The sequence below is a fragment of the Hylobates moloch genome, unplaced genomic scaffold (assembly GCF_009828535.3).
Source record: "Hylobates moloch isolate HMO894 unplaced genomic scaffold, HMol_V3 SCAFFOLD_17, whole genome shotgun sequence".
Taxonomy (NCBI): domain Eukaryota; kingdom Metazoa; phylum Chordata; class Mammalia; order Primates; family Hylobatidae; genus Hylobates; species Hylobates moloch.
In genome coordinates this window covers 44364343-44391038 of record NW_026652292.1, presented here as the reverse complement: position 1 = coordinate 44391038, position 26696 = coordinate 44364343, and the positions used below count along the sequence as shown (strand labels likewise).

General features: G+C 36.2%; 1 protein-coding gene across 5 annotated transcripts in view; it reads left to right on the top strand.

The window, feature by feature from the left end:
• The window catches only part of GABRB1 (gamma-aminobutyric acid type A receptor subunit beta1), a 439350-nt gene that overhangs the window by 27975 nt on the left and 384679 nt on the right, over positions 1 to 26696 (top strand). For 3 of the 5 annotated variants that reach the window (XM_058430096.1, XM_058430097.1, XM_032135434.2), the window contains 2 exons: positions 7180 to 7271; positions 7710 to 7777. In XM_058430096.1, the coding sequence (XP_058286079.1) occupies positions 7199 to 7271; positions 7710 to 7777 (141 nt within the window). In that variant the 5' untranslated portion in view covers positions 7180 to 7198. Of the gene's footprint in view, positions 1 to 6294; positions 7014 to 7179; positions 7272 to 7709; positions 7778 to 26696 lie in introns of those variants that run through there. The other 2 variants (XM_032135433.2, XM_058430098.1) reach the window with 1 other exon arrangement.

The following is a 26696-nucleotide window of genomic DNA, read 5'->3' as shown; positions in this document are numbered from 1 at the left end:
CAATTGCAAATTGTGCTTCTATAAACATGCGTGTGCAAGTATCTTTTTCATATAATGACTTATTTTCCTATGAGTAGATACCCAGTAGTGGGATTGCTGGATCAAATGGTAGTTCTACTTTTAGTTCTTTTAGGAATCGCCACACTGTTTTCCATAGTGATTGTACTAGTTTACATTCCCACCAGCAGTGTAGAAGTGTTCCCTTTTCTGCATCCACGCGAATATCTATTATTTTTTGATTATGGCCATTGTTGCAGGAGTAAGGCGGTATTGTATTGTGGTTTTGATTTGCATTTCAGGGAGAGGATAGTTTTACGAACTTGATTTTTTTTCCACGGAAAGTAATTAGATTATTTCTTAATTAATTGCACTGCCACTATGTCATATTCTCAGTCTAGGTTTTTCTAAATTTTTCTTTAAATCTATCTTAAAATAATTTTAATGACAACAAAATAAAAATGATAGATTAGCAATGTTCTTATCTCAATTCATTAATGAAGAGTATGTATTTAACATGAGGCGGAGTAAAAGAAGTTTTATTTCCCAAACAAATCTCCAAATTTCTTTTGCTAATCTTGTCTTGCTTAGCTGTAAATTGGAAACATACCTCTCACCGTCTTACTCCATTCCTATCCTCTTCTCATTATCCCCTCTCCTCTCACCACTGCACACATCGTTTTTGTTCAATTCTGCCTTTACTACTTCCACTTTTTGGAATGCCATCAACTTTAAAACTCAAAGCCTTTACTTGCGCTTTCCACCTGTTCTAACTCCTCCCAAATTCTCAACTTAGTCAATTTCAAGATCCAGCAGAAAGTTTCAACTCTATCGAGGTGTCTTCCCTGATATTTCAAGGCAAGAAAAAATGTTTTTGCTGGGCGCAAGGGCAGCTACTCTGAAGGCCGAGGTGGGAGGATTTCTTGAATTCAGGAAGTTCGAGATCAGTCTAGGCAACACAGTGAGACCTTAGTGTAAAAATAAATAAATAAATAAAAAGTCCTGTTCTCATTTCTAGCATTTTTTATTATATATTGGTGATTTGGGTGCCGTTGCCCCAATAGTTTGTATCGCTTATTGTTGCATAATTCTAAAAATATTTTTAAATACACTCACGAATAAATGAATTAGCCCAAAGGTGATATGTTTAGCTAGAAAGTGTTCACCGGCTAATCACCGGGTTGTTTCTCTTGTTCTCCAGTTAATATCAGGCACTAAATATTTATTTTATAAAAGAAGATAAAAATTATAGTTTCTACTAAACAACAGTAAACAGTAAAATCTATTTTACCATAAAATATGTAAAAACACATTAACACAGATATAAATGGCAACACTTTTTAGATGATGCTCTACAAGCAATATATTACTGGTGGCAGGCTTAATAGTCATCATTCTCTGTGACTTTTCCTGACCCGCAGCGTTACAGAGACCAACTAGAGGACACAACCCTGCAAATCAGGATTTGCAGAGTACCCTTCATAAGATTCTACTTGGATAGCGTGATCTTCTGTATTCAAATACAAATTCTTTACGTAATTTGGGCTTTTTCTAAAATATAAATCACTCATAACATACGTTACACCCTAAATGCATTTAATTATACAGGAGAAGTTGCAAAAAGCATTTAATTATCTCAGTAGAGGTTAAAATATATTTTATGCTGGCAACATTTTTCATAATTAATAGCATACTAGAAAAGAATGTAAACTGTCATTAGACTATTTGAATTTGAATTTTGTCTCTCACTTTTTGTTTGACCTTGGATAAGTTACTTTCTGTGTTTAAGTGTCTTCACCTTTAAAACAGAACTAATTATATATCCCTACCTCTTAAGATATTATGAGCACTAGATATGTCAAGTGTTTAAAATAGTGCTGATAAATAATAAGCCTATTAAAATGTTAACTATTCTTATTAATGCAATGGTAACATTTTAATAAAAACAATGGCTTAGAACATCTCTTTATTAGTAAGATAGAGCATACATTTTAAAACAAAATATCATATTTATTTGGATAGAATTGTACTTGAAAGGAGCGATGAATATGCTTATTATCACCACAATTTATCAAACAGTAAAAATAACATAAATAATAATTTGAGAAGACATTCCAATAAGTATAAATCTAGAAAAAATTGCAATATGAATTTTTAAGTATAATATGAAAATTGTTACATAACGGGAAGTAAAAATAAAAAGAGGTAAAAATATACTTGGCTTATTACATGATACAAGTTTTATCCTCAAAGGTCCATGCTATAATATATAAATAAGAAGAGCTGAAAAATGCAAAGTGAAAAATGCATTTTCATATAGCTAAAATATATTAAATAACTGGCTATTAATATAACCTGAAACACAAGACTTTCTTTTTTAAAGAAAATAATAATCCCTAGAGGATAAATTGAAATGCAAAAAGTGAAGCAGTACCATTCTTTTTTTTTTTTTTTTTTTTTTTTTTGCAGCTAATAAATGTCTTTTAATATCTCTTGCTATGGAAATTTTCAGTGGCTTACTGTTTTTTTTTTTCATAATTTCTTTTTTTAATTATACTTTAGGGTTTTAGGGTACATGTGCACAATGTGCAGGTTTGTTACATATGTATCCATGTGCCATGTTGATTTCCTGCACCCATTAACTCATCATTTAGCATTAGGTGTATCTCCTAATGCTGTCCCTCCGCCCTCCCCCCACCCCACAACAGTCCCTGGAGTGTGATGTTCCCCTTCCTGTGTCCATGAGTTCTCATTGTTCAATTCCCACCTATGAGTGAGAACATGCGGTGTTTGGTTTTTTGTCCTTGCGATAGTTTACTGAGAATGATGTTTTCCAGTTTCATCCATGTCCCTACAAAGGACACGAACTCATCATTTTTTATGGCTGCATAGTATTCCATGGTGTATATGTGCCACATTTTCTTAATCCAGTCTATCGTTGTTGGACATCTGGGTTGGTTCCAACTCTTTGCTATTGTGAATAGTTCTGCAGTAAACATACGTGTGCCATTCTTACCAACACAGGTTAAAATTACTTCTTAAGTTAATTAGAATATTTAATGCAATATAAAAGTAACAGATTTTTAGATCTGATTAAATCAACACTATATTTAATCTAGAAAATAAAGTATGTAAACATAGCAAAGGATATGTAAATATCTTGAAAGGCAATAATGGTGTTGCTGCCTTATCAAAATTCATACTTTACTAACAATGAGTGATTATAATAAAATTACATCATATTAGGTTAAATCAGAAAAACTGATCAATTGAACAGAAGGCAAATGCCACCAAAACATGCATCTAATAACATTATATTACTATTAGTATTACAAATCATCCCTAAAATAAACTGTGGCAATTTATACTCTCCCCAAAGTATATGAAATTGTATTTTTCCACAGCTTCCATGAAACTTAAGGTTAAACCATTTTAAACTAGCAAACCAACAAGTGAAAATGGTACTTCATATCTATTTTAAAAATTGTATTCATTTGATTACTATTGAGCTTGAAACTTTACAATATATTTATTGGTCACTTAATTATTTTTTAAAATATTTTCTATTTTTTTAAAAATTTTGCAGGTACATAGTAGGTGCGTATGTTTATGGGGTACATGAGATGTTTTGATATAGATACATAATGTGAAATAAGCACATCATAAGGAATGAGGTATCCATCCCCTTAAGCATTTATCCTTGAAATTACAAACAATCCAAATACACTCTTTATGTTATTTTAAAATGTACAATTAAGTTACTGACTACAGTCACCCTACTCTGCTATCAAATATTAGGGATTCTTTAGTGAAATGCTTGTTACAATTGTTTGCTCATTATTTATTAGACATTTATTTCTCTCATTGATTGGCATAAACATTTTAAAATATAAATTGCAAATGTATCTCCTAGTTGGTCACTTCATTATCAGTTTTGATCAGCTTTTTGTAAAATATTTCAAATATCTAGAAATATATGGAAAGTAGAATAATGAACACCCACATATCATGTTATGGCTAATTGGAATGAAATTTTTTTGATAAAATATTGTAGATTCATTTGAACCCTAAAATGTGGTATCCTTCCTGTTTTTGTTCTCTATTCTGTGTATGCGTATATATATACATACACACAAACACACATACACTGACACGTACATATACACCATATATGATGTATATGTACATATTATATCTTCTGGGTTTTACACTTAAATGTTTTAAAATTTATGTTATCATGGCTCATTGTATCATTCTGCACCTTGCTCTTGTTTCATTTTTGCTTGGTGTTTTACTTTTGGGATTTATCTGTGTAGAAGCATATAGAGGTTCAACTGTTTTGACTGTTGTATTACATCGTGTGATTATATTCCTATTTATTTCCAATTAATAAAAATTGTTGCCAGTTTTGCACTACTAAAAACAATACTGCCATAAACATTCTTAGACTGCATGAGTTTATCACTAGAGTATATTCTGAGTGGTAGAAATTCTGGGCCAAAGGGCATGGGCATCTTTGACTTTACTAGTATGTCCAAAGAGCAGTACAAAGTGTTTAGATCAATTTATATGTCTACTGAAAACATATGGAGTTTTAAAAGCCAATTTTTAATATTCTTAAATTTCGCATATCTGATGAGTTTAAAATAGTGTACCATTCCTTTAATTTGCAATTCCTTATTTAGAGTGGCTTTTGATCTTTTTTTATTTACTTCTAGAAGTTTCTTTTTCTGGTAATTTCTTTATACAAACCCTCTGATGGTTAAATTTGCTGAAAACATGTTCTTTCTATGTATAACTTGACTTTTCAGAAGAATCTTTGGATTTAAAGAAGGTTACATTTTAACATAGTTACCGCAATAATCTTTTTTATCGTTTATAACTTTGTTCATCTTTAGATCTTTCCTTTTATCACAGTCATAAAGATATTCTCCTATATAAAGTTTTGAAAGTTTTGTTTTTTGTATTAAAGTTACATATCTACCTGTAATATATTTTCGTGTATGTAATGATGTAAAGATCTACTTTTTCCCCTTATGGATAATAAATTATCTTGCAGCATTTATTGAATAGCTCATCTTTTCCTACTTCTCTTAAAATAGAGGAGTATTTCTGTGCTCTCTGTTTGCTTGTACTGTTTTGCTTTTTATCCCTACATGAATCCCATGCCAAAGACAAACTGATTCAGTTTCTATATAGCACAATAATGTCTTGATATCTCAAAGGCAAATGCACCCATATTCCTTCTCTTTTTTTCTTCTTCTTCTTCCAAGTTTTCTTGGCTGTTATTTACCCTCTCATTCGTCTATTTGAATTTTGGAATTAGTTTATTCATTTCCATTTAGAATGTACGAATTTTGATTCAAATTGGTTATATTTCTTACATTGGATAGAATTGACATCCTTACAATGTTGAGTCTTCCCAGTTACCCATATGGTACATTTTCCATTTATCTAGGTCATATTTTGTGTATTTAAATAATGTTATGTACTTTCACTCTAAATTTCTTGTGCATATTTTTCCCCCAGTTATTCCTAGGTACATTAGAATTTTTTGTTGTTATTGTAATGGAATAATTTTTTTCTATTACTTTTTTTTGTTTGGTAACTCCTGTGTAGGGAAATGCTAAGAATATGCCTAAGTTTCTTGACCTTGAGACACTTCCATCCTAGTTAGAAGCTAATTTTTAGGCTGTCCTCTATTTCCCTCATAAAAGTAAGCAGCAGACAATAATAGGAGTAGGGATTACAATTCGCTTTACTTAGACTTGTGTGTGTCCCTCTCCCATTAGATGTGAAACTCTCTAGGTCAGGAACCCTTTTTCAATCAGCTATAAGTCTCAGAATGCCCACAACAAAATTTAATATATACTATTTAACAAAAGAACAAACACCTAGCCCAGGGCCTTCTGCCTAACATGTGCTCAATGACATTTGTAGAATCGAAGTCACTGAATTTAATTTAATTCAAACAATACGTGCTCCTGCAGAATCTCAACCTACTGGCGAACAGAGGTGAAACTGTCTGGATGTTTCAGAGTTCTGCTAGGGGTCACAAATGCCACCTTAAATGTTGTCAATTTAAGAAAGAGATTTTTCTTATTAGAACCTGGAGGAAAAGTGGGGCTTGCAGTGGATGGCTCTAGAAAAAAAGATTGCCTGCCCAGAACTGCTGCTGGATCCTTTGTTTCCCTCATTTCCCAACCTGGATGAGAAACGACAAGGGGAGGGAAGAAAAGTGGGGTGGAAGAAAAGTTAGCTTGCCCCTCTTACTCTGCCTCCTACAGAAGTCTACACCAAGCCAGATGTCCTAGGATGCCTCCCAAGGGCACCTAATTTTTGGAGTTCTCAAATACGGCCTGAGTTTCCTCTGTACCTTTAGTAACTCTCCGGTTCCCTCTCTCTCCACTCTTCCCTGCTCCCAGTCACCCCCACCCACAAACCCCGCTGATCACATCCGCCCGGTACCCGCCGCAAGCAACCAGAGAACAACAGACCCGCCTCCAGAGTCCCCGTTCTAGGACCTCCCTGACTGTCAGCGAAAGATGCCAATCACAGGCAGCCTTAGCCAGATCACTGAGCACCCAGTAAAAAAAAAACAAAATCAGGTTGAGGGCAGAAAGGAAATCAACATAGCAACCTCCAATGCCTGAAGGAAACTCCGTTTACACATGCTCGTAGGATCCCCTGCGTGGAAACAGCAGCTTGTCTCTGACTACCCGGAGGACACGGAGCACCCCAAATAGGAACTTTAGAGGGATTGAAATCTGTTGCCTGTTCCACTAGGAATATTGTTTGCAAGGCACAAGGTGTCTTTTGGTAGTGAGCGCGCTCTGCGCATGCGCAGGTCCATTCGGGAATTACTGCCCAGCAGCCGACTAAGTTGCATTCCTTGAATCTTCGCAGAAAAGACAATTCTTTTAATCAGAGTTAGTAATGTGGACAGTACAAAATCGAGAGAGTCTGGGGCTTCTCTCTTTCCCTGTGATGATTACCATGGTCTGTTGTGCACACAGGTGAGCTGCTGTTGTTGAATCTCTCTTGTTTTTTCTTGGTATGTTTCTTTTTACGTGTCTACTGGATCATGCATCTTGTTGTTTGGGGGTAGGTGTGCCTGTATCTTTCTATATGTGCTCACAGTTTGTGCTCATTTTGAATACGGTCCCTACTTCTTCCCCTCAGCACCAGTGAACCCAGCAACATGTCATACGTGAAAGAGACAGTGGACAGATTGCTCAAAGGATATGACATTCGCTTGCGGCCGGACTTCGGAGGTAACGCTTCATCTTTTTTCAACCTGTAACCCATCCCTAGTTCTCCTTTTCTGTCAAAGATAAATGTCAAAAAAAAAAAAAAAAAAAAAAGACATGTCATTTTCGTAAGCGTGCACTGTGCCCTGGACATACACACACACACACACACACACACACACACACACACACACACACACACACACACCAGGTCCCCAGTCTCAGGTGGATGAATCCTCAGGCGGAGGCGACCTTTTCCCGGGCCGACACACCCTCTGCATAGTCACTGCATCACGCGTGTGCCCACACCTGTTTTCCCAGGCTGTCCCCTGAAAGGGGTGGTGGGGGGGAGCAGGGAGGGAGCCCGTTCAGAATGGAGTAAGGGCTGGGAAACCCCCAGACCCTCCCCAGCCTGCTGTCACTGAGAGAATCTGTTCCTAACGTGGCCCACCTCCCCGGCAGGGCCCCCCGTCGACGTTGGGATGCGGATCGATGTCGCCAGCATAGACATGGTCTCCGAAGTGAATATGGTGAGTGGCCTCCCGACGGGCCCGGCGGTCCGGCTTACGCAGATGGGAAATGGACCAGTCCCTTTGCCCTCTGCGTTTCATTGGCGGTCACCTCGCCCCTGGCCCCTGGGGTCCCACTCCGCACGCGCTCCCTGCTCCGGCACACACACCCGGTCGCCCCTGGTTTGTAATTTCGACACACACGGGCTACTGCGGTGTTCCAGGGGAAACGTGCTCGGCACTATTTTGGGAAGGACGAGTGACTGTTGCGCCGTGGATCGGCTGGGGAGGAGTCTGAGCGTTACTTTAGCTGGGTTTCCCTGCGTGTTCAGATGAGGAGGGCACCATCTGCCGGCAGCCGGGCGGCCTGCACTAGGGTCCCCGGACCGGTGGTCGGCAGCCATCACCTCCCCAGGCGCGGTCCTGGCAATGCCCGTGGCCCTCGCAGTCAGCGAGCCCGGATGCACCAAGGCCCTGCCACCAAGAGCACAGTCGGGGTTTCAAAGTATCCTCTCTCTTCAGGTTCAGGCACACCGGGTGGCAGGAGCAACACGCTAAGACAACAGTCCATGCTTGCTAGTAGGAAAAGTGCCCGAGTCTGGGTAGGCTTGTATTGTTCCCTTGCGGGAGGTTATGAATTTGTCTTACTGCATCTTGCAAATTTAAGTTGAAACAAAATAAATCAAGTCATATTGCTCCACCTTACTCTAGAAACCTAAGCATGCCTAAAAAACCTGATAATTTAAAGGACGTTGGAAGGGAGAGGGGGCAACAGTAACATAGCACAGTCCTTTCATTTCAAAGGGGTCAACATTCTTTTATATATTTTTTCTCTCTCTTTTTGGAAGCTATTGCAAGATGAACTGAAATAGCTGCCACTTTCTCTGTTGGCTGGTTCCGTCCACTGTGTGTAGGAGTTTTCTACTTAGAGTTTCTAACTGTTGCTTCTTGTAAGACGGGGAAAAGCCTGTTGCTTTTCTAGAATCAACCACCCAGGGAACAGCTAGATCTACGTGAGCAAAATGCCATTTTTATTCCACTTGTGAAAAAATATTATGGCGGCAAAAATTTATAAATCTTGAATAATTTAAAGAGTAAAACCATTTGAGATTGTATCATTCTATGGCTATAGAGGCTATTGAATTGTCTTTCATTTCATTCCTACTGTGTCGTTTTATTTTAATATGCTATGGTTTAAGAATTTTTTTCTTTTCCTTTTTAGGCTATGTTAGGGAAGAAATAAATATGTCTACAGCTTATTGAATAGGAATAGAATAAAAGGCGTGACTATTTAATTTCTGTATTTTGTAGTTGTAGTGGCTCCTGCTTCAAATAACTTATTTAAAATACTATTTTTAACTGTCTCTGATTGTCGTGCTGGAAAAAGAAACTCAATTTTAAAAACGTAATACGCAATGAATATTTTCTCATTTGGCAAACTGACTTATTATATTCTGTTTACATACATGTTAACACCACAAAGTAACCCAAAACATATTATTTAGAAACACTGTGAGGAATGTAATAATATGTGAACATACATAAATTGTGCCTAATCTACACAAATGCAACTGGACAAATTAGACAATGAATTAGTTTAACAAGTTGTATCATGTAGATTAATAATGATAATATTTTTCCTTTTCAATCATTTACTTTGGTATCTTGTAAGCATCCACACATAATTGATAAAATAGAAGATTTAAAAAGCTCAAAAAGCAAATGCAGCCTTTGTTCTACTTTGCCGTGTAGAATGCCACGCTTTTCAGAATTTTAAAAAATATAAAATTCTGTTGGCTATATTGACATACCCCTTTTCAGCTTTTTTTAAAACTCAATTAAATAGGGAAGTTGCTGCAATCAACAACCACCATAACAAAAAGTTCTGTATAATCAGTTGTTCAACTGAATTCATACATAAGCTCAGAACAAGGATTGACTTTAATTGAAATACCACTGGACATTTCTTCCTAATGATTAAATAATACTGTCTGTTTACTCATGGCAACACGTGTATATGCTCTTGATTTTTCAAAAATATTCCAGCTGATAAGCCTTTGAAAATACATATTCTACTATAATCCCCATTACCTTTCCACAACAATGTTAGAGACATGATTACAAAATAGAAACCACTCAAAGTTGAAAAATGATAAACCTTGATTTACTTGTTCTTTTTTGTTTCTTCTTTTAATGAGCACTATCAACAGAACCCAAAGTTTATTTTATCTTCTCTCATCTATGACAAAACATTGAAATAGATTGGAAATAACTCCAAGAAAAATGGAAATAAAGAGTAATGTTTTTAAAATTGAGGGTTCTGTATAAACACAACTCAGATGGTTAGCCTGCACCCCCAAAAGAGAATTGTTTATTATATGTTGTGATTTTTAGATAATATAAATAGGGTTGGAAGTCCATGGAAAATAAAACTTATTGCTTATTGCTTTTGGTATTAAGCATGTTTCAGTACCCTGATAGGCAGGAACTTTTGAGTAATTTAATAGAAAATTTTCATCAACATTAAATGACATGAATATAACAAAGAGAATGGACAATAATATAAAAATAGTTTTTAAGAAAATGCAAGTTGAATTAATTTCTAAAACATTGCTTATATTTATGTTTTTATTCATTACCATTATTACCCATTCCATGGCTGGGAAAATGACATAATTGTGCATTAAATTAGTGGATTTGAGAACTAGGTTCCGTTCATTTTTGTTCTTTTCCATTGCTTCCCCAAGTAAAATATAATCCCTGATTGGTTTATACATTGTCTGCTTTACAGACTAATATTGTATCAAGAGTATTTTCTGATTTCTTAATTTGTGAAAAATTAAGTGTTTTCTTAATTTTTCACAAATTAAGAAACAAAAGCAATCTTTACATAGTAAAGAATCTCTACAATCAAGAATCATTGGTTCTAAGCAGTGAATGCAAAAATTGTGAAGAATAATTCTGATGCAGATAAACATATCTACTTGAGAAGAAGACTTTTCAGGCAATAATATTATTGATTAAATTAGAAAGGATTGTTCTTTTGGCATCATGGGATATGTTGTTTGTGTGATAGCAACTACATACTGTTACCATTTTCTAAACTGTCATCTTAAAAAACTACCATGATTTCCATTTATATATTATAACCTTCAAACCTTGTCTTTTAACTGTTTCTGCCAAGCCACAGGCACACACACACACACACATACACACACACGCACACACACAAAGAGGACTAAAGATGAACAGGAGGCAGTTGGAGTAAATGGAGACAAGAGCTCCCAGAAATTGTCCTTAACATAACCACTAACATCTGCTACTATAAAGCCAGTAAGACACAGACAGTAGTAGGCAAGTTTTCTCTTCGAACAGTAGTTTGGGGAAACATGATGTTAACTACCTTCTAACAAGTAGTTGGACTCTTGTATTTCAAATTCCAGTGACTAGCTGTTCCTTCTTATTCAAGAGGTGGATCCTGATTACCAAGTAGGAGTTCCAACCAGGCAGCTCTCTGTACCTAATCTGAAGACATGATGGTCCAAATGGCCACCCCTAGAAGACCTTACATCGAATGAGTCCTGACTCAAGGCAGGACTCAATCCAAGCCGTTCCCAATGTGAGATAGCTATCATGGATTCATTGTCTTTCCTTCCTTCACGCATGAATGAGTATAACGGTGAATGCTCTTACAGACATTACAGTGAACAACGATGACAAAAACGAAAATGAGCCAATTTTATAGATAATGCTTAAGGAAAGACAAATTTAATTTACCAAATATCCACTTAAAATTCACTGCTTCTGTTGTTGTGGTGGTTATTTAATATTAGACTCTGGAAGTTTCTGGTACATACTTTAATTATGTCTCATTACTATCACTGTGGTGACTCAAAACAGTAACTGCTTGTCAGATTCCCAGTCCCCACATGAGTTTCTCTAGGTCAGTGCTTCTCAATCTTTAACATATAGGTGAATCACTCTGGGATCTTATTAAAATACAAATTCCAAATCAGAGGTGTGGGATGGGGCCTGACATTCTGCATTTTTCCTGGGCAATGCTGATTGCTGGTATATAGATTGCACTTTGAATATCAAGGTAGTACATTATCCTAAGTTCTAGCTTAATTAAGAAATTGGCTGGGTGCAGTGGCCCCAACCAGTAATCCCAGCATTTTGGGAGGCCAAGGCGAGTGGATCACTTGAGGTCAGGAGTTTAAGACTAGCCTAGCCAACATGGTGAAACCCCATGTCTACCAAAAGTATACAAATTAGCTGGGTGTGATGGCGCATGCCTATGGTCCCAGCTACTCTGCAAACTGAGGCATGAGAATCGCTTGAACCCGGGAGGCTGGAGGTTGCAGTGAGCCAAGATCGTGCCACTGCACTCCAGCCTATGCGATAGAGCAAAACAGTCTTAAAAAACAAAAAAAAGAAAAGTAAAGAAAAAAGAAATGAACTTTTTTTTTCCATTCAAATTTCTTTAGGAATGTTATTATTTAAGTTGCAGGTAGCTGTTCTCTAAAGAGAAAGTTAATTCCATAATTGATGATGATGATGATAAGCAACAGGATAAAGGCAGGAGCCTGGAGATGGGGCTCGACCTAAACTAATAAATAGTCTTCTTATCTGTATTAATACTCGTGAATCAACCAATCTCAAATGATGGCAATGAAAACATTTCCAAGTACAGTAACTCCACAATGCTATCCTGTTGCTTTACAGGGACACCTATGCCTTTTTTCTTCAGGATAAAGAACATTGCAAACTGTTTTTGCACCATGAGGAGCTAGCAATAACTTTGTAAAATAGCCAAAACATACTTTTGATGCTGTCAGTAAATTCTCTGAGGTTATAATATAATTTCCTTTGCAAACACAACAAATAAGTGAGTACCACTTAAAAGCAGAAACAGGTATTAGCTAGCATGTAAATACATTTTATTCTTATATGAGTAATCACACAAGTTTTTCTTTTAGGTTCTGGGTTACAATTTTATAACATCTGGAGAGGCTGAGGAAGGAAGATCTTCCCTTTGCCTGTCTGTTTGGAGATAACATATATATATATATATTTGTGGTTTTTTTGTTTTTTGTGGTTTTTTTTTTTTTTTTTTTTACTCTAAGCCACATTAAAGCAAGCCTGTCTAGATTGTTTTAAAGTTTGAGTTTACATTTGAAAGCCCAGGATTTTAGGATTTCAAAATCAGACTGGGTATTATAGTGTGAAATACAATGAAAATAAATAGTAACTTACTGAACATTTTCCATATGTGAGCTATGGTTATCAGTGCTTTACATTAATAGTGGTTTAATCCTTTACTTAATGCTATGCAATTCTTACCCCTCCCCGCCATTACAGATTGAAAAACTGAGGCTGAGAGAGCGGGAAACGTTGTTAGGTTAAATACCTTACTCAGAAGTTACACGGCTAGTGAATGGCAGAGCCAAAATTTGAAACCAGGCAGCCTGTCTCCAGGGTCTGGCTCCTAACTACCAGACTAGTAAAAAATAGCCTAGGACTTTGAGTGAGTAATTTGGCTTCTCTAGGTTTCTCCTTTGTAAAATGAAGCTAAATTACATAATTGCTAAACCCTTTCAAATATCCTATAATAAAAACTTAGATATTTAAAGATTTTAGACTCTGTCAAAATAAAAAATCTTTGTCTCCATCTTACTCCCTTGCTAGATTGTCTTAAATACCATATTCTCCTGGTAGGTGAGTCAATCCCAAGAATTTATTGAGTTCCCACTGAGTCAAAATGATGTAGCCTCCTGGGAACATTGAAGTACAGATTGTGTGCAATCTAGGGCCTCTTGAATCATTATTTTAATTAGTCATGGCATCCTCATCCAGCTTTTTCTTCCTTAAACACATTCACAAAGACAGCGACAAGAAGCAATGATCTTCAAAATGAAACTGGCCTAATGCCTGGTTTATATTGTATTGAACATTAGAGCCAAGACTAAACTGGATTTATTTCTATGTGGAGCTGTCCATTGTATTTAAACTGGGAACACTGCTCCACCACAACTGAAGTAATAATTTTATTCAACACTTGTTGTGAAACAGAAGGAAAGTATTATTTTTAAAGATCTGAGTATCCCAAAGGGTTTACCTAACCTGCCTAAAATCCTCGCATGAGGTGACTGAGAAATGAGGGGGTAAAACCAGGGTGTTTGTCTTAGCTGAATATCACTTAATATCCATTCTTTAAGTTTCTGATGATTTCTGTCTTGGCAGGCCCCCAAATACTTCATAGCACCTTCAAAACACTCATACACAAATGAAATCTTGCATTATCCAGGAAAGTAAAACATTTCAAAAGAGAAATGAATGGTTTAAATGTTTCCAGTTGGCTTAGGTTTCAGTGAGGGGTCTCAAATGACATAATCATACTTGAAAATCATAGGAGGAAGAATTGGTAGATGTTTATAGTTGACTAAATGTTAGTACATAGTTCATCCATAAACCATATGAGCACTGAAATTCTTTTTCCCAAAATACTTCTGTTTTCAGTAGATCAAGCACTTCATGAAGTTCCTTGACTTCTATCTATTGAAAGGGAAGGACGTCAATAGTAGCATTTAACAATCTATTATTCACTACTTGAGAGATATGCTTAAGAAAATGTTTACGATTAATTCATATCAGTGGTGAAATCTTAGAAAAAAAGGCTGGCCACAAGAAAAAAAGTGAAAGATGCATTTTTTATCTTTAGTGAGCCCGGTTACCCCTTTTAGAGTCCTCAGAGTCTTCATTGCTACTCTTCTGCTAAGTGAACCAATGTATCTTTCCCTGACTCTCACATCCTCAATAAAATCTGTTGTTGCATTGTGAATTTGAGAATAAAGGATAATTTTCCAATAGCATTGATCCAACTACTCAAGCAGAAAAGAAAATACAAAAAAAAAAAAAACAGACAAGTAGATATGGTCTCTGTTCTTGTAGAGGTTATAGTCTTTTTCAAAAAACAGACAATTTAAAGTTTCTAATCTTGAAGTGAAGATTTTTCTTTTTAGAGGAATGTCTTTTTTGAAAAGTATATTTTTGAAAGAAGAACTGTGGATTTGAAACATTCATAGTTATCTTGGTCTATGTGGTAGGTGCTGTGACAGAGACATGTATGTATAGGATCCTATGGGAGCAACAGTTGGTGGTTTCTAAGTCATGATGAAGGGTTAATGCCTGAAATGAATCTCAGAAAAGAATAGTAGTTAGCAATTGTGTAGAAGTTCTTCTCATTTGCAGCCTATACACATTTCCACACAAAAGAAAGGGCATATGCATTGGGAGGTGTGCCTGAGAACAGCATGAAGTGTTCTGGGAACTACAGATAATACCTATTGTGAGAACTTAAAAGGCACAGGGAGGATTGTCAAGAGATCAGACTGCATGCTAAAAACAAGTTGTAGGACAATGTCATTGAATGCTCTCGTTGTGTAAAAAGGAGCCTTTCTATAAACATGTATTTGTTTGTATATGCACTGACCATTTCTGAAAGGATACACATAAGAAAATGAGTAATAGTTATTCCTCTTGGAAGTGGAACAAGGACCAGAAGTGCACTGCAGAGGGATATTTACTGTCTTTTATATATCCCTTTGAACTCTTGGCTTAAAAAAATCTTATATGTACATGTCCTCCACTTTCATTTTAAAAAGAGAATTTGCAGTACACACTCACATGCAAACAGATAAAGAAATGATACTGGAATATCTATGCTGAGGAAATGGACCCTAATCCTGAAATGCAGAACATCTGACAAAGGGTTTAACGGGAACTGTGTTTTATATTTTAGGTTCTTGCAGCTATGTGGAGAATGAAGTAGAGAAGGCTAAAACTGAGGACAGTGTTTGGAAGCTAAGAGTGTTTCAAGGTCCAGATGAGAGGTGATAGATGCCTAAAATAGTACTTTCCATAGGAATAGACAGAAAAATGATATTCAGAAGCAAGTCAGAGGAATTTAGTGACTCTTTGGATGACAGGGGTTAGAGAAGAAATGAGCCCTGGATCCCCATCTACGGTTCCATATTAAGTGATTGACATCGGGGCTGCATGTGCCTAGGGAGGGAACCCAGGGCCAGGAGCACCACACCATCTCTTTCACTGCTGAAGTGGACACATTTAAAAAAAAAAAAAAGAGTATATTATATGTTATAAGGCACTTGGGGAAGAATTGAGTTAGAATACTGAATATTAACATCAATGAACTATTTCTTCCAAGTCTGTTCACAAATAAGGTGAGCTCTACAGAGATAGATCCTGAAGCCCATAAATGTAGTGAGTGAAATGCGTTGGTGAGAGATAGGGAGAAAGGGTGCTGGGCAAAGACAGAATGGAATAGAGTCAACTTTAATTATCCCTAGTAATATGGCTTTTTATCTAGGAGGACCTAGATTCTGACAGTATTTAGAGCATACTTTTCAATCCTTCCAGAGGCGTGATCTTTGTGTTCTGTTTTAGATGCCTTTATAAAACCTTATAGGTAGGGGAAATAGATGTGTGGGAAACTTACTTACACAGCATCTGGTCTCTTCTCCACTGTATCGCTAAAGTGATTCAGAGTCCTTCTGGAACATTGTGTTTCCATGTGAGATTGCATGAAAGCAGTGTGAGTTCTTGTAGAAAGTGTATTTGGTGATGAAATGAGACCGGATAAAACAGGCAGGGCAAATGAGGCTGACAGCATGCCTTGAGAAATGACGCTTACCTGCCAGGAAATTAAAAAGTGACTCTCAGGACCTTTGTGCAAGAATGAAAACATTTGAATGGACTGTTGGGTATGATTCTAAACAAGAATTCAACAGAGCCCTGTCCCCTACAAGTTGGTCTCCTGCAAAGAGGAAATCTATTTAAGCAGTCTTATTCATAGATTATACTATTTCATTTAGAGAAAGACAAAGAAACAGCCAGAGAAATAGATTCAAATAGAAGAGGGCCCTTAGGTAGCTGTTAGCAATCAGCTATTCTTTCCCTACCTCTACTGAAAAAGAGTATGGATGAAAGGTCTTCAGATATATCAGGAAAAATTAGAGGTTAGATGCCTTGACTCTTGTTGCTAAATGGATTAATCAGGGAAGTTGCTAAGAGTGAATCCCATTTGAATGATAGGGTTTATTTGGTATCTTTCCTGAAAGCAGAGAAACAGATATGTCGAAAGCTCAGGATCTCTGCCTACTCTAGCCCTCCGTGACTCACGGAGATATTTTTTCTTAAGATTTATTATTTTCAAGGGAATGATACACAATTCTCTAGTCAAGGGAAATAGCTTTGTTGTCTCCATGGAGACAGTTCAATGACATTCATTTGGAATCCCACCCGTGTCTAGAACGTTTTCTCATGTCAGTGGCCATTATTTCTACCTCCTGCCACCTGCAAACCCTCTCCTACCCAAATGCATCTAGGCCTACTTCAAATCATATTTTTTCTATGGAGTATTTTCTGCAGTCTTACCAGAGAGAATTATACTGGAGAAAGAATATCTGGGGCATATTAGGAAATCAAGACTAATAAAAGACAAAAGACCCAATATAATTTAGGAATTATACATATAAAGGTCTTCCTAACCTTGCCTTTATCCCCCAACTATGTAAGCTTTAGGAAGCTTAGAATTATATTCTTTATATTCTCTATTATCACTCCCAGCATATTTTAGGGACTGAATAATAGCATTCACTAGAAATTTTTGAGTCATAAAAATTGTTAGTAAATATAGCATTTACATTTTTAAATTCAGAAATTAATAGTTTCTTTATCAAGTCTACCTTATACTTTGTAATTTTTTTATGTTGACCATGAATCATGAGCTGTTTCCATAGAAACAGCTTCATCACATGGCATAGCCGGTTTCACAGACACAGAATCACTTCATGACAAAAAACAGTGCATGTATGTGTATATGTACTATATATATATATATATATATATATATATATATATATATAATACGTGTGTGAGTATGTGCACAGTATATATATACACATATATATGTGTGTGTATATATATATATAAATGTATGGTCTGCTTTAAAAAATAATCACTACTTTTTGTTTTCCAAATATCAACTTACTGGCACATGGACTGTCAATATTTCTAGATACAGGTAATAAATTGTTAAAGAATAATTTGATAGAGTATTACAAAGTGAATGACATTTAAAAAGAAGAAAAACCACAGATAAAAGGTAGCATATGAAAAGGGGCTTTTTAGCAAATCTGTAAGGATTTTTAAATAAGAATAGTTATATTTTAAAATGTAACCAAAGACAAACATAAAAGTAAAAAGTTAAAATTATGTCTAATCCACAAATATATATGCATGTAATATATATCTATCCACATCCATTATCTGTCTAGTCATTTTGTATGTATACAAAATTATATATATACCTCATGTATACATAATTGTATCCTTGCTGCTACATGATATGTTTTAAAATGTCATCTTTTGTCTGAAATCTCCACATTCACACAGTAATTTGTTATAACCACTAAATGTGGTAAATCAACGACCACAATAAATGGTGGTGAAAGTTTCTTACCACTGACATCACCACCTCTCTGTCTCTTCCCTGCCCTCCTCCCCTGCCCCCATTTAGCATGTCCTAAAGAAATAATTGGGGAAATAAAAGTCCCAAGCCAACTATTGAGTTGAGGCCAATGAGAAGAGAGAAAGAAGATTCACTACAGAGGTTAATATCGGCCAACTGAAAACTTCTGTCTTCATGTGGGGAGAACTGATCTTTAGAAGTGTTGAAGTTGGGAATGAGAGGAAGATTGGATAAAAAATTTGAAGAGTAGGATATATTCACAAAACTGGAAAAATGGATTCAGTCCTTGGTGGGTTATTTGTGTCTACCTCTTATACCTACGTAAACATCACTTTGGGAAATACCCCACAAGCTATGTTGCATAAAGTTTGGAAGGAATTTCATAACGTGGTTCTCTGAAATTGCGGAAAGGAATGACTTTCAGGATTTTACAGGATGGCATCTGTTCTATTGTGTTCAAAATCACTGTTACCAGACATAAATTTAACTTGATGAATTATGTGTTTGCATAGTCACTGTTCTGCTGTTCCACATTTTAAAGGATTTATACAGCACCTTTAGTTCTGCAAAATGGACACAGATATGAGCCAAAACTCAAATAAAGCAATTGCCTTTATTCTTTTTCAATAAACTTAACCTGTTCAATTTCACTGAGTGGAGCTTAGTTGGTGAAACAAAATATGGGACCCTATCTGTACAATAACTAGTGAGCACCTGCAGAAGGGGATTTCAGAATAACTGGAAAGCTATCTCCTTGAAATGTCATTATTAGAGCTTGATGTATTCAGCTTTGATTCCTGCAGAAATGTAGCTAATCTTGAGAGAGGAAAACATAATGCTAGTCTTCAGTTACTCTTTTTATATCAGAGTGTGAATGAATGGTTGCATGAGAGAACAGGTTTGCTTATGGACAGAGATTAGAAAACAGAATAAGGAGAAAGAAGAAGCTGGAGTTATTTCATACATTTTCCCAGAATCAGCAATTTCCTGAATTCGGGAGCTGATGTGAACTAGGTAGAAAAAGTGGCCAAGGTGTGTTTTGCCTACACTGATCTTCTGCATTTGAAAAGCATTTTGCTTGATCTGACAGTGATGCCTAATAATTTGTAGCTCAAGATGTGAAATCAACAACTCTAACTCCATTCTCTGCTTGTGTAACATCTGTGTTAACCGAGGCAAGATGACAATAATATTTTGTAGTTTTAATAATTAATCTCACAGTTAAAATCAGTGTCCACTGGGCAGTATACACCAACAATCTTTTAAGTCCAGACACTCTTCATCTGGAGTGCATAGTTTTGGTTTTACCCTTGAAGTACTTTTCCCTTGAACATGTTTCTGTTAGGCTGTATTTGAACAATTTTAAATCACTTTAAGATGTCAGGATGATGTTGTATCCTAATTTATACTCTCAAGTATAAATCTTGTGATTTACTTAATCTCTTTGATTCTCAGTTTCATGTAAAATGATAACAAGAATTTCTGCTTTACCTGTTTCAGAGAGCTATGAGTGTCAAAAGAGATATATACAATTATATGCTCTGGTGTAAGTTATGTATAAAATGTACAATAGTATAATTGTTAAGTGCTGGTATTTTTTATTTTATATTTATCTCCCAGGCTTATAATGAATTTCTCCATCTTTCATGCCAAGACACCAGGGGTAACAATTCACATTATGCATATTCAGATATAATAAATATAATATTTTTGTTTGCTATTGGGGTTTTCATCATGCAGTTGAAATTCATATTACTTTTAATTGTGAAATTTCTTCGTGAGAACTGACAATAAAAATCAAAATAATTTCCCCCTCTTCCCTCCTGATAATTTTATCTTCTTACTCTGAGAAGTAGCAGAACCACGTTACCACTCAAACAAAATTTCAATCTGTATATGGTCCTTCCATATCTCTCTAAATGTCATATTTTGTGATACTCCCTTTATATGAGGAGGAAATAAAATGTGTCGCTTTACAAGGGCTTAGCCTAAGGGTTAGGGCTCTGAGATTGACTTCTCACTTTTTAAGTTACAGCTCCTCCACTTACAAGATCTGTTATGTTGGCATTAATTAACTCTAGGGTGACTATGCAAGTCATTGACCAAACATACACCTTTGAGAGTGAAAACGGGCACTATTAATAATTACCCATGGTCAACAAATGTAAAACAGCACTGCCATAGGAAACCCAGGATTTATGATTACACTATGCCACTCAAAGCCTGGATTTCTCTTTAAAATGGAAATAGGTGATATTTTCTTCTTAGGTCATTGAAGACTAAATGAGATAATGTATACAAATACTTTAGCATAGTTCCCTGACCCTGAGTAGGTGCTTGGGGAAAAAACTGGTCATTTTAAAGCATAGTATTCTCCTGTATCATCATCATCATCATCATCATCAGTCCATTTCGGTCGATATAACAGAGTATCACAGACTGGAAAGCTTATAAACAAGAGATATTTATCCCTCAGTTCTGGAGGATGGGAAATCCAAGATCAAGGCACTGACAGATTCTGCGTCCGTTGAGGGGCTACTGCTTGGTTCAAAGACAGCCTTCACATGGTGTCCTTACATGGTGGAAAGTGGTGAGGGAGTTTACTGGAGCCTCTTTTCTAAGGGCTCATTTATGAGGGTTTTGCCCCTGCAACCTAATAACCTCCCAAAGACCTCACCTCCAAATGTTATTACACCGGAGCTTAAGTTTTGGCATGTGACTTTTGTGGGGAGCACACATTCAGTCTATAGCAATCATTATCATCATCATCATCATCCTATTTATTCAACATTTACACTGTAACCAGGCACTGTTGTGAGAGCTTAATATGGTTTGGCTCTGTGTCCCTACTCAAATCTCATCTTGAATTTTAGTTCCCATAATCCCTATGTGTTGTGGGAGGGACCCAGTGGGAAGTGATTGAGTCATAGGGGCAGTTTCCTCCATGCTGTTTGCATGATAGTGAGTTCTCTTGAGATCTGATGGTTTTATAAGCATCTGGCATTTCTCCTGCTTGCACTTCTCTCTCCGGCCACTCTGTGAAGAGGTGCCCTCTGCCATGATTGCACGTTTCCTGAGGCATTCCCAGCCATGTGGAACTGTGAGTCAATTAAATTGCTTTCCTTATAAATTACCCAATGTCAGATATTTCTTCATAGCAGGGTGAGGACGGACTAATACAGTGCTTCATATGTAAATATCAACAATAAAATTATAGTAGATGAGATAACTTAAGAAGAGTTTTTACACTACAGTTTGTAGATAATCAAACAAACAAAAATATTATTTATCTGTTCAATTCTGCTTATCAAGCACTTCATAAAAGCAAAGGTACTTGGTAGGAACTGTGAAAGGTTATTAAAAATTGTAGGATTTACTTTATTTTTTAAGGAACATCCAAAAATCTCACTGAGAAGGTAAGTTACTAAAAGATAACTGTCTGCATGAAGTCATAATTGGCCACTAATGGCACCAAAAAAGGTCCTGAATATGAGATCACGTTGGCCCTGAAGATGAGATCTCATGACATAGCAGAGAAAGTGCAATCAAGCTGAGATATGCAGGAGAAGAATAATCTAGGTAGGAAGGTAATTGATATTCCAAGCAGGGAAAATAGTATTAAGAAATCTGTAACAATAGCAAAGACATGGAATCAACCTAAATGCCCATCAGTGATGGACTGGATAAAGAAAATGTGGTACATGTACACCATGGAATACTATGCAGCCTTAAAAAAGAATGAGATCATGTCCTTTCAAGGACATGGATTGAGCTAGAGGCCATTATCCTTAACAAACTAACACAGGAACAGAAAACCAAATACGGCATGTTTTCATTCATAAGTGCCAGCTAAATGATGAAAATACATGGACACATAGAGAGGAACAACATGCACTGGAGCCTATCAGAAGTTGGAGGGTGGGAGGAGGGAGAGGATCAGGAAAAATAACTAATGGGTACTAGGCTTAATACCTGCGTGATGAAAATAATCTGTACAACAAACCCCCTGGACACAAGTTTAGCTGTGTAAGAAACTTTCACATGTACCCCTCTGAACTTAAAATAAAAGTTAAAAAAAATTAAATAAAACAGTCTTTCAAAAATAACAAATAAATAAATAATCTGTAGCAGTAAGATTACCAAGCATATTCAAAATGTCAGGGAGATTCACATGACTCTTTAGGCTGGAAAAATAGTCCTGGAATCTTGATAATGACAATACAAATTAAACACATCTACAAAGCAGGTACTATTCTAACCACTTTATGAATGTTAACCTACTTAATCTATAAAGTAACCATATGAAGTACATATCATTATTATCCCTATTTTACAGATATGTAAACTGAGATATAAAAAAATTAAGTAACTTTCCCAAAGTTATATAACAAGTAAGTGATAGAGCTGTGATTTGAACCCAGATAATTAGCTTCAGAGTCTATGTGTGGTACTTAGGTCACTACATCAGTTAGATCATAAAACATCATTATTTCTAGCAACATTTAAACATAGAAAAGTTTCAGAGATTTAGGGAATATGGTTAATACTAGAAATTGGGTCCTAGGAGGAAATGCATTAGCAATTAATATTATTTATTCCTGAGTTAAACTTTATAAAAGTAAGGAGTAGTTTGATTAATGTCTTCAGATTTATGAAATGTTTGATCCGTTTTGCTGATTGAATTCATATTGGATCTACTGTATGCAAGGTACAAAGTGTTATTAATCAGAAACAGGAAGAGATAATGGATTTGTCTTCCCTCTGAGACAATCTTAACTTGAGAAGGAAATGAAGTTTAAATTGGACATAAGGAAGAGCATCTTGACTGTAACTAGTGAGAAGATGCTGAAAGGAACTACTAACAGTAGTTGGGAAGTGTATATCCTTAGAAAGCTTCAGAACAAGAAAAGATAATTATATCTGTCCTACTTGGCTTAGATGGCTGTTCTGTCCAAAGGCAAGAGGGTGAGACCAGAAAGTAAGTTTCTCTTAACATCTTTCCTGATGGAAAATTTTGAAGTTCAAAAATTTTTACTTTATAAATTACAAATGATCCATCATATCTTCAAAACTCCCCATATTGTAATCACCTTTTTAGTATATATACTTGAGGATTGATTTATTCAGTCATAACCACACATTCAGAGACAATGACAGGGCCCTGGGCTAAGCCATTATGAATTAAGTCTCTATTCTTGGAACGACTAACTTGTGACCTTACAGTGCACAATACTCACACTTATATCTCAGAAAAAGCTGCCATGTCACTGAGCTTCAGAGTAATTAATGAAGAGGAGACACAGCAAATGTTAAATTCCCAAATGCCAGGAGTCTTTTGCAATGAAGACTTCTTGAAGACAGTGACCACACCTCATACCGTGCTTGATAAGAGCCTTACACATAGAGCAGGATGAATAAAATTGTGTTCAATTTAAGCATGATGCATTCAATTCAAGTCTATCTGTACTTTTGTATTTAGACCAGGAAAAAAGATAACCCATAAGGCTAAGAATAGAAATAGTGGTTAAAATGTAATGAATGCATGCCATGTATCAGGTACCAGGATAAATACTTTATATCAGCTTTTACAAGGGTCACCTGAGATAGGAATATTTAATATCCTTATTTCACAGATAAAGAACTGAGTCCAGAAAGGTTTATTTATAACAGAGCTGGGTTTAAAGCTCAGGGCTGTCTGACTACAGAGTCAGACTCCTAACCCCTTTTCTCATTTTATCCAACAATAATTTCTTTCCCTTTAGAGTTTCCTCTAGTCTGAATTCTGCCATTAAAAACAGATCTTTTATTATTTCTCTAAATGAATGGATAGGCAGAATCCTACCCAAACAATTGAGTTCTGAATTTCAGGCCTCAAAACAAGCCATAAGGAAGGAAAGTGGTTGCTGTTCTTGCTCTAGTTCTTACCTAGGGTTACTGTCATAGACAGAGCCTTTCCTCTTAATCTTTTCATGATAAGAAGTAGAAAAAAAAACTGTTGCCAGAGGAGAGAGTTTTTCGGTGCAAATCCAAGTTTTTGTTGCTCCCTCCATTGGCATCCATGTCGTTGTTTATAAAGGAGGCAACACAATAGTTTTCCAGTCAGGTTTGCTAGCAAGGGTGATTTGTTTGTTTGAGTTCAAGATGAAGACCTGAATAATCCAAAATCATTTGTTACTTTTTAATTCACAAGATTCCTGCCGGTGGAAAGACAGAACTGCTCTCCATTCCAGGATTCTCTAATGGGGCCGCACGTCAACAACAGAAGGGGAGAAGCATGCCAACTGTTTCTTGAGGGGAGAATACAGAGGCTAATGAGACAACCAAATTTTGGGTAGAGAAAGACAGAAAGACCCAGGTATATTTAGCTCTTCTAAATTCTCCCCGTGAACACTGAGAGAGAAATCAAATAGTAATATGTAAAGGTCAGATCATTTCATCACTGTCCTTTCAGAACAGGGAAATTACATTATGAAATGCAAATGGCATCCGAGGTTAAAATAGCAAGTTATTATTACCACATAGCTTACAGGAGGTATTTTTCATTTTTCTGCCTCGTGTAGGAATATCGTCTTTATTTTTTAAAAAATCTTGGTTTCTTTTGGCTTGATCTAAATGAAGGCAATGGAAATATTTAGCTTGATTCTACAGAAACAAAAAAACAAAAGGGTTTACTGCAGATGAACAGTATATTTATAAAGTAGAAGACAGTCATAGAACATAGTTTAGGGAAAAACAGCTATCGTGAAATAAATAAACTGTTGTTTCTGTACTTCAAAAATGCAGAGCTAGGCTGTTTGAGAGATCACTAAATTCTGCTGCTGCCATTACAGGCTTTCACATTTACTCTTTTTGGTAGTACATAAATAAGGCATGGTATTACTACTCACTCATATAGATCTTGCTGTATTTGTTCATCTCTCTCAGCTAAAGAATATGTTCTCTTAGGTGTAGGTTGGGAGTTTAGCGAGCAAATGCTTAACTATGTATGTGCTATCACTATAACCAGGAAAACATATTCGGATATTCACGTTGTCGCATTCACATTCGGGCACACACAGGTCAGGTCAATTCAGAATTTTGTTGCCTTTGCTTTACGGGTGTTACTAAGTTCCTGGGGTGGGAGGTGGGTGCAGCACAAAGTGAACTTCAAGAAAGTTACCAGTTAGGCTTAATGCATTGTGGATTTCACTGAGGTATGAAAATATATAATTTCAGAGTGACTTTATAATTGAAATCATCAGACCAGTACATCATTTTGTAAGTTCAAAATCCATTTAACTTCTAATTTTATTGGAGAGTTAGTAGAAAGGAAATACTGTCAGTCCACAAATTATATATATATATATATATTTTAAGAGCTGCTTTTTAGAAGTTCCCAATAAGCATTTTGGAAATTTCAGATGCCAAGGGGGAAGTAAATGCCGATGCAAACAGTTGACGGAAGCAAAGAATAATTTTGATGAATAAGAATTTATAAATACCTGCTTATCATTTTTGTTGGATACCTGCTTTGCAAATGGCTTGCTATAAGTAGACATTCAACACTTTGAGATAGCCTATTTTTTCCTGGATTTTCACCTTTGCATTCAGGAGTGAATTGACAACAAATGTTCAACTCCATCTCCTGACTCCTCACACTCTCTTCTCCCAACTCCACATAAATAAGAGAAAAACTTCAATCATAAATTCAATTTCAATATTACTGATGTTTCCTCTCTTGTCTTCAATTTTTCTATTCCTTCCACTCTCTTTTTCCATATGGTTCCTTAATTGACTAGTAATGGAGGCTCATCTGGCTACCATCTGTTCTAGAAAAGCAGCATGATGGGAAACGAATGGGTTATTACTGGGCCCACCCTGGGTTCTGGCTCGGATTTTGTGTGTGCCCTCTCTGTTAATTTTCTTGTCTCTGTGTGTTAGGTCAAGAAAAATGCCATTTAAACTCATCAAAACTGCTCTTTCTTCCTCAGGAAGAGGGCGGAGTTTATGTCAGTAGAAAAATAAATCTCTGGGCTACCCCTTCTAACTCCCCAAGACCAGCAGGAGAGAGGGCAAAAAAAAGACAGGAATTTCAGAGGCTCTGCCAGTTTCACAGTGCTAATGGGCAAGATCCGGAATAACTGGCCCTTTGTTTCAGGGAAATGTTAATGAGCCTTTGGGAATGCAAAATTATGTTTAGAGCTAAGAAGGGAAGAAGGGCTAAAATTTTCTGCTTAATAGTATAAGGAAAGTTGAAAGCAGAATAGAAAATACAGAACCAGAGAGAAGAGGCAGATTGGAGACAAATAAAACTGAGAAACTAGACAAGAGGTTGAAGTTCTCAGCAAGTATTTATTTCTCAGTGTTGAGTAACAGAAGAACTTAAAAACAGGGATGTTTTCATTTGAT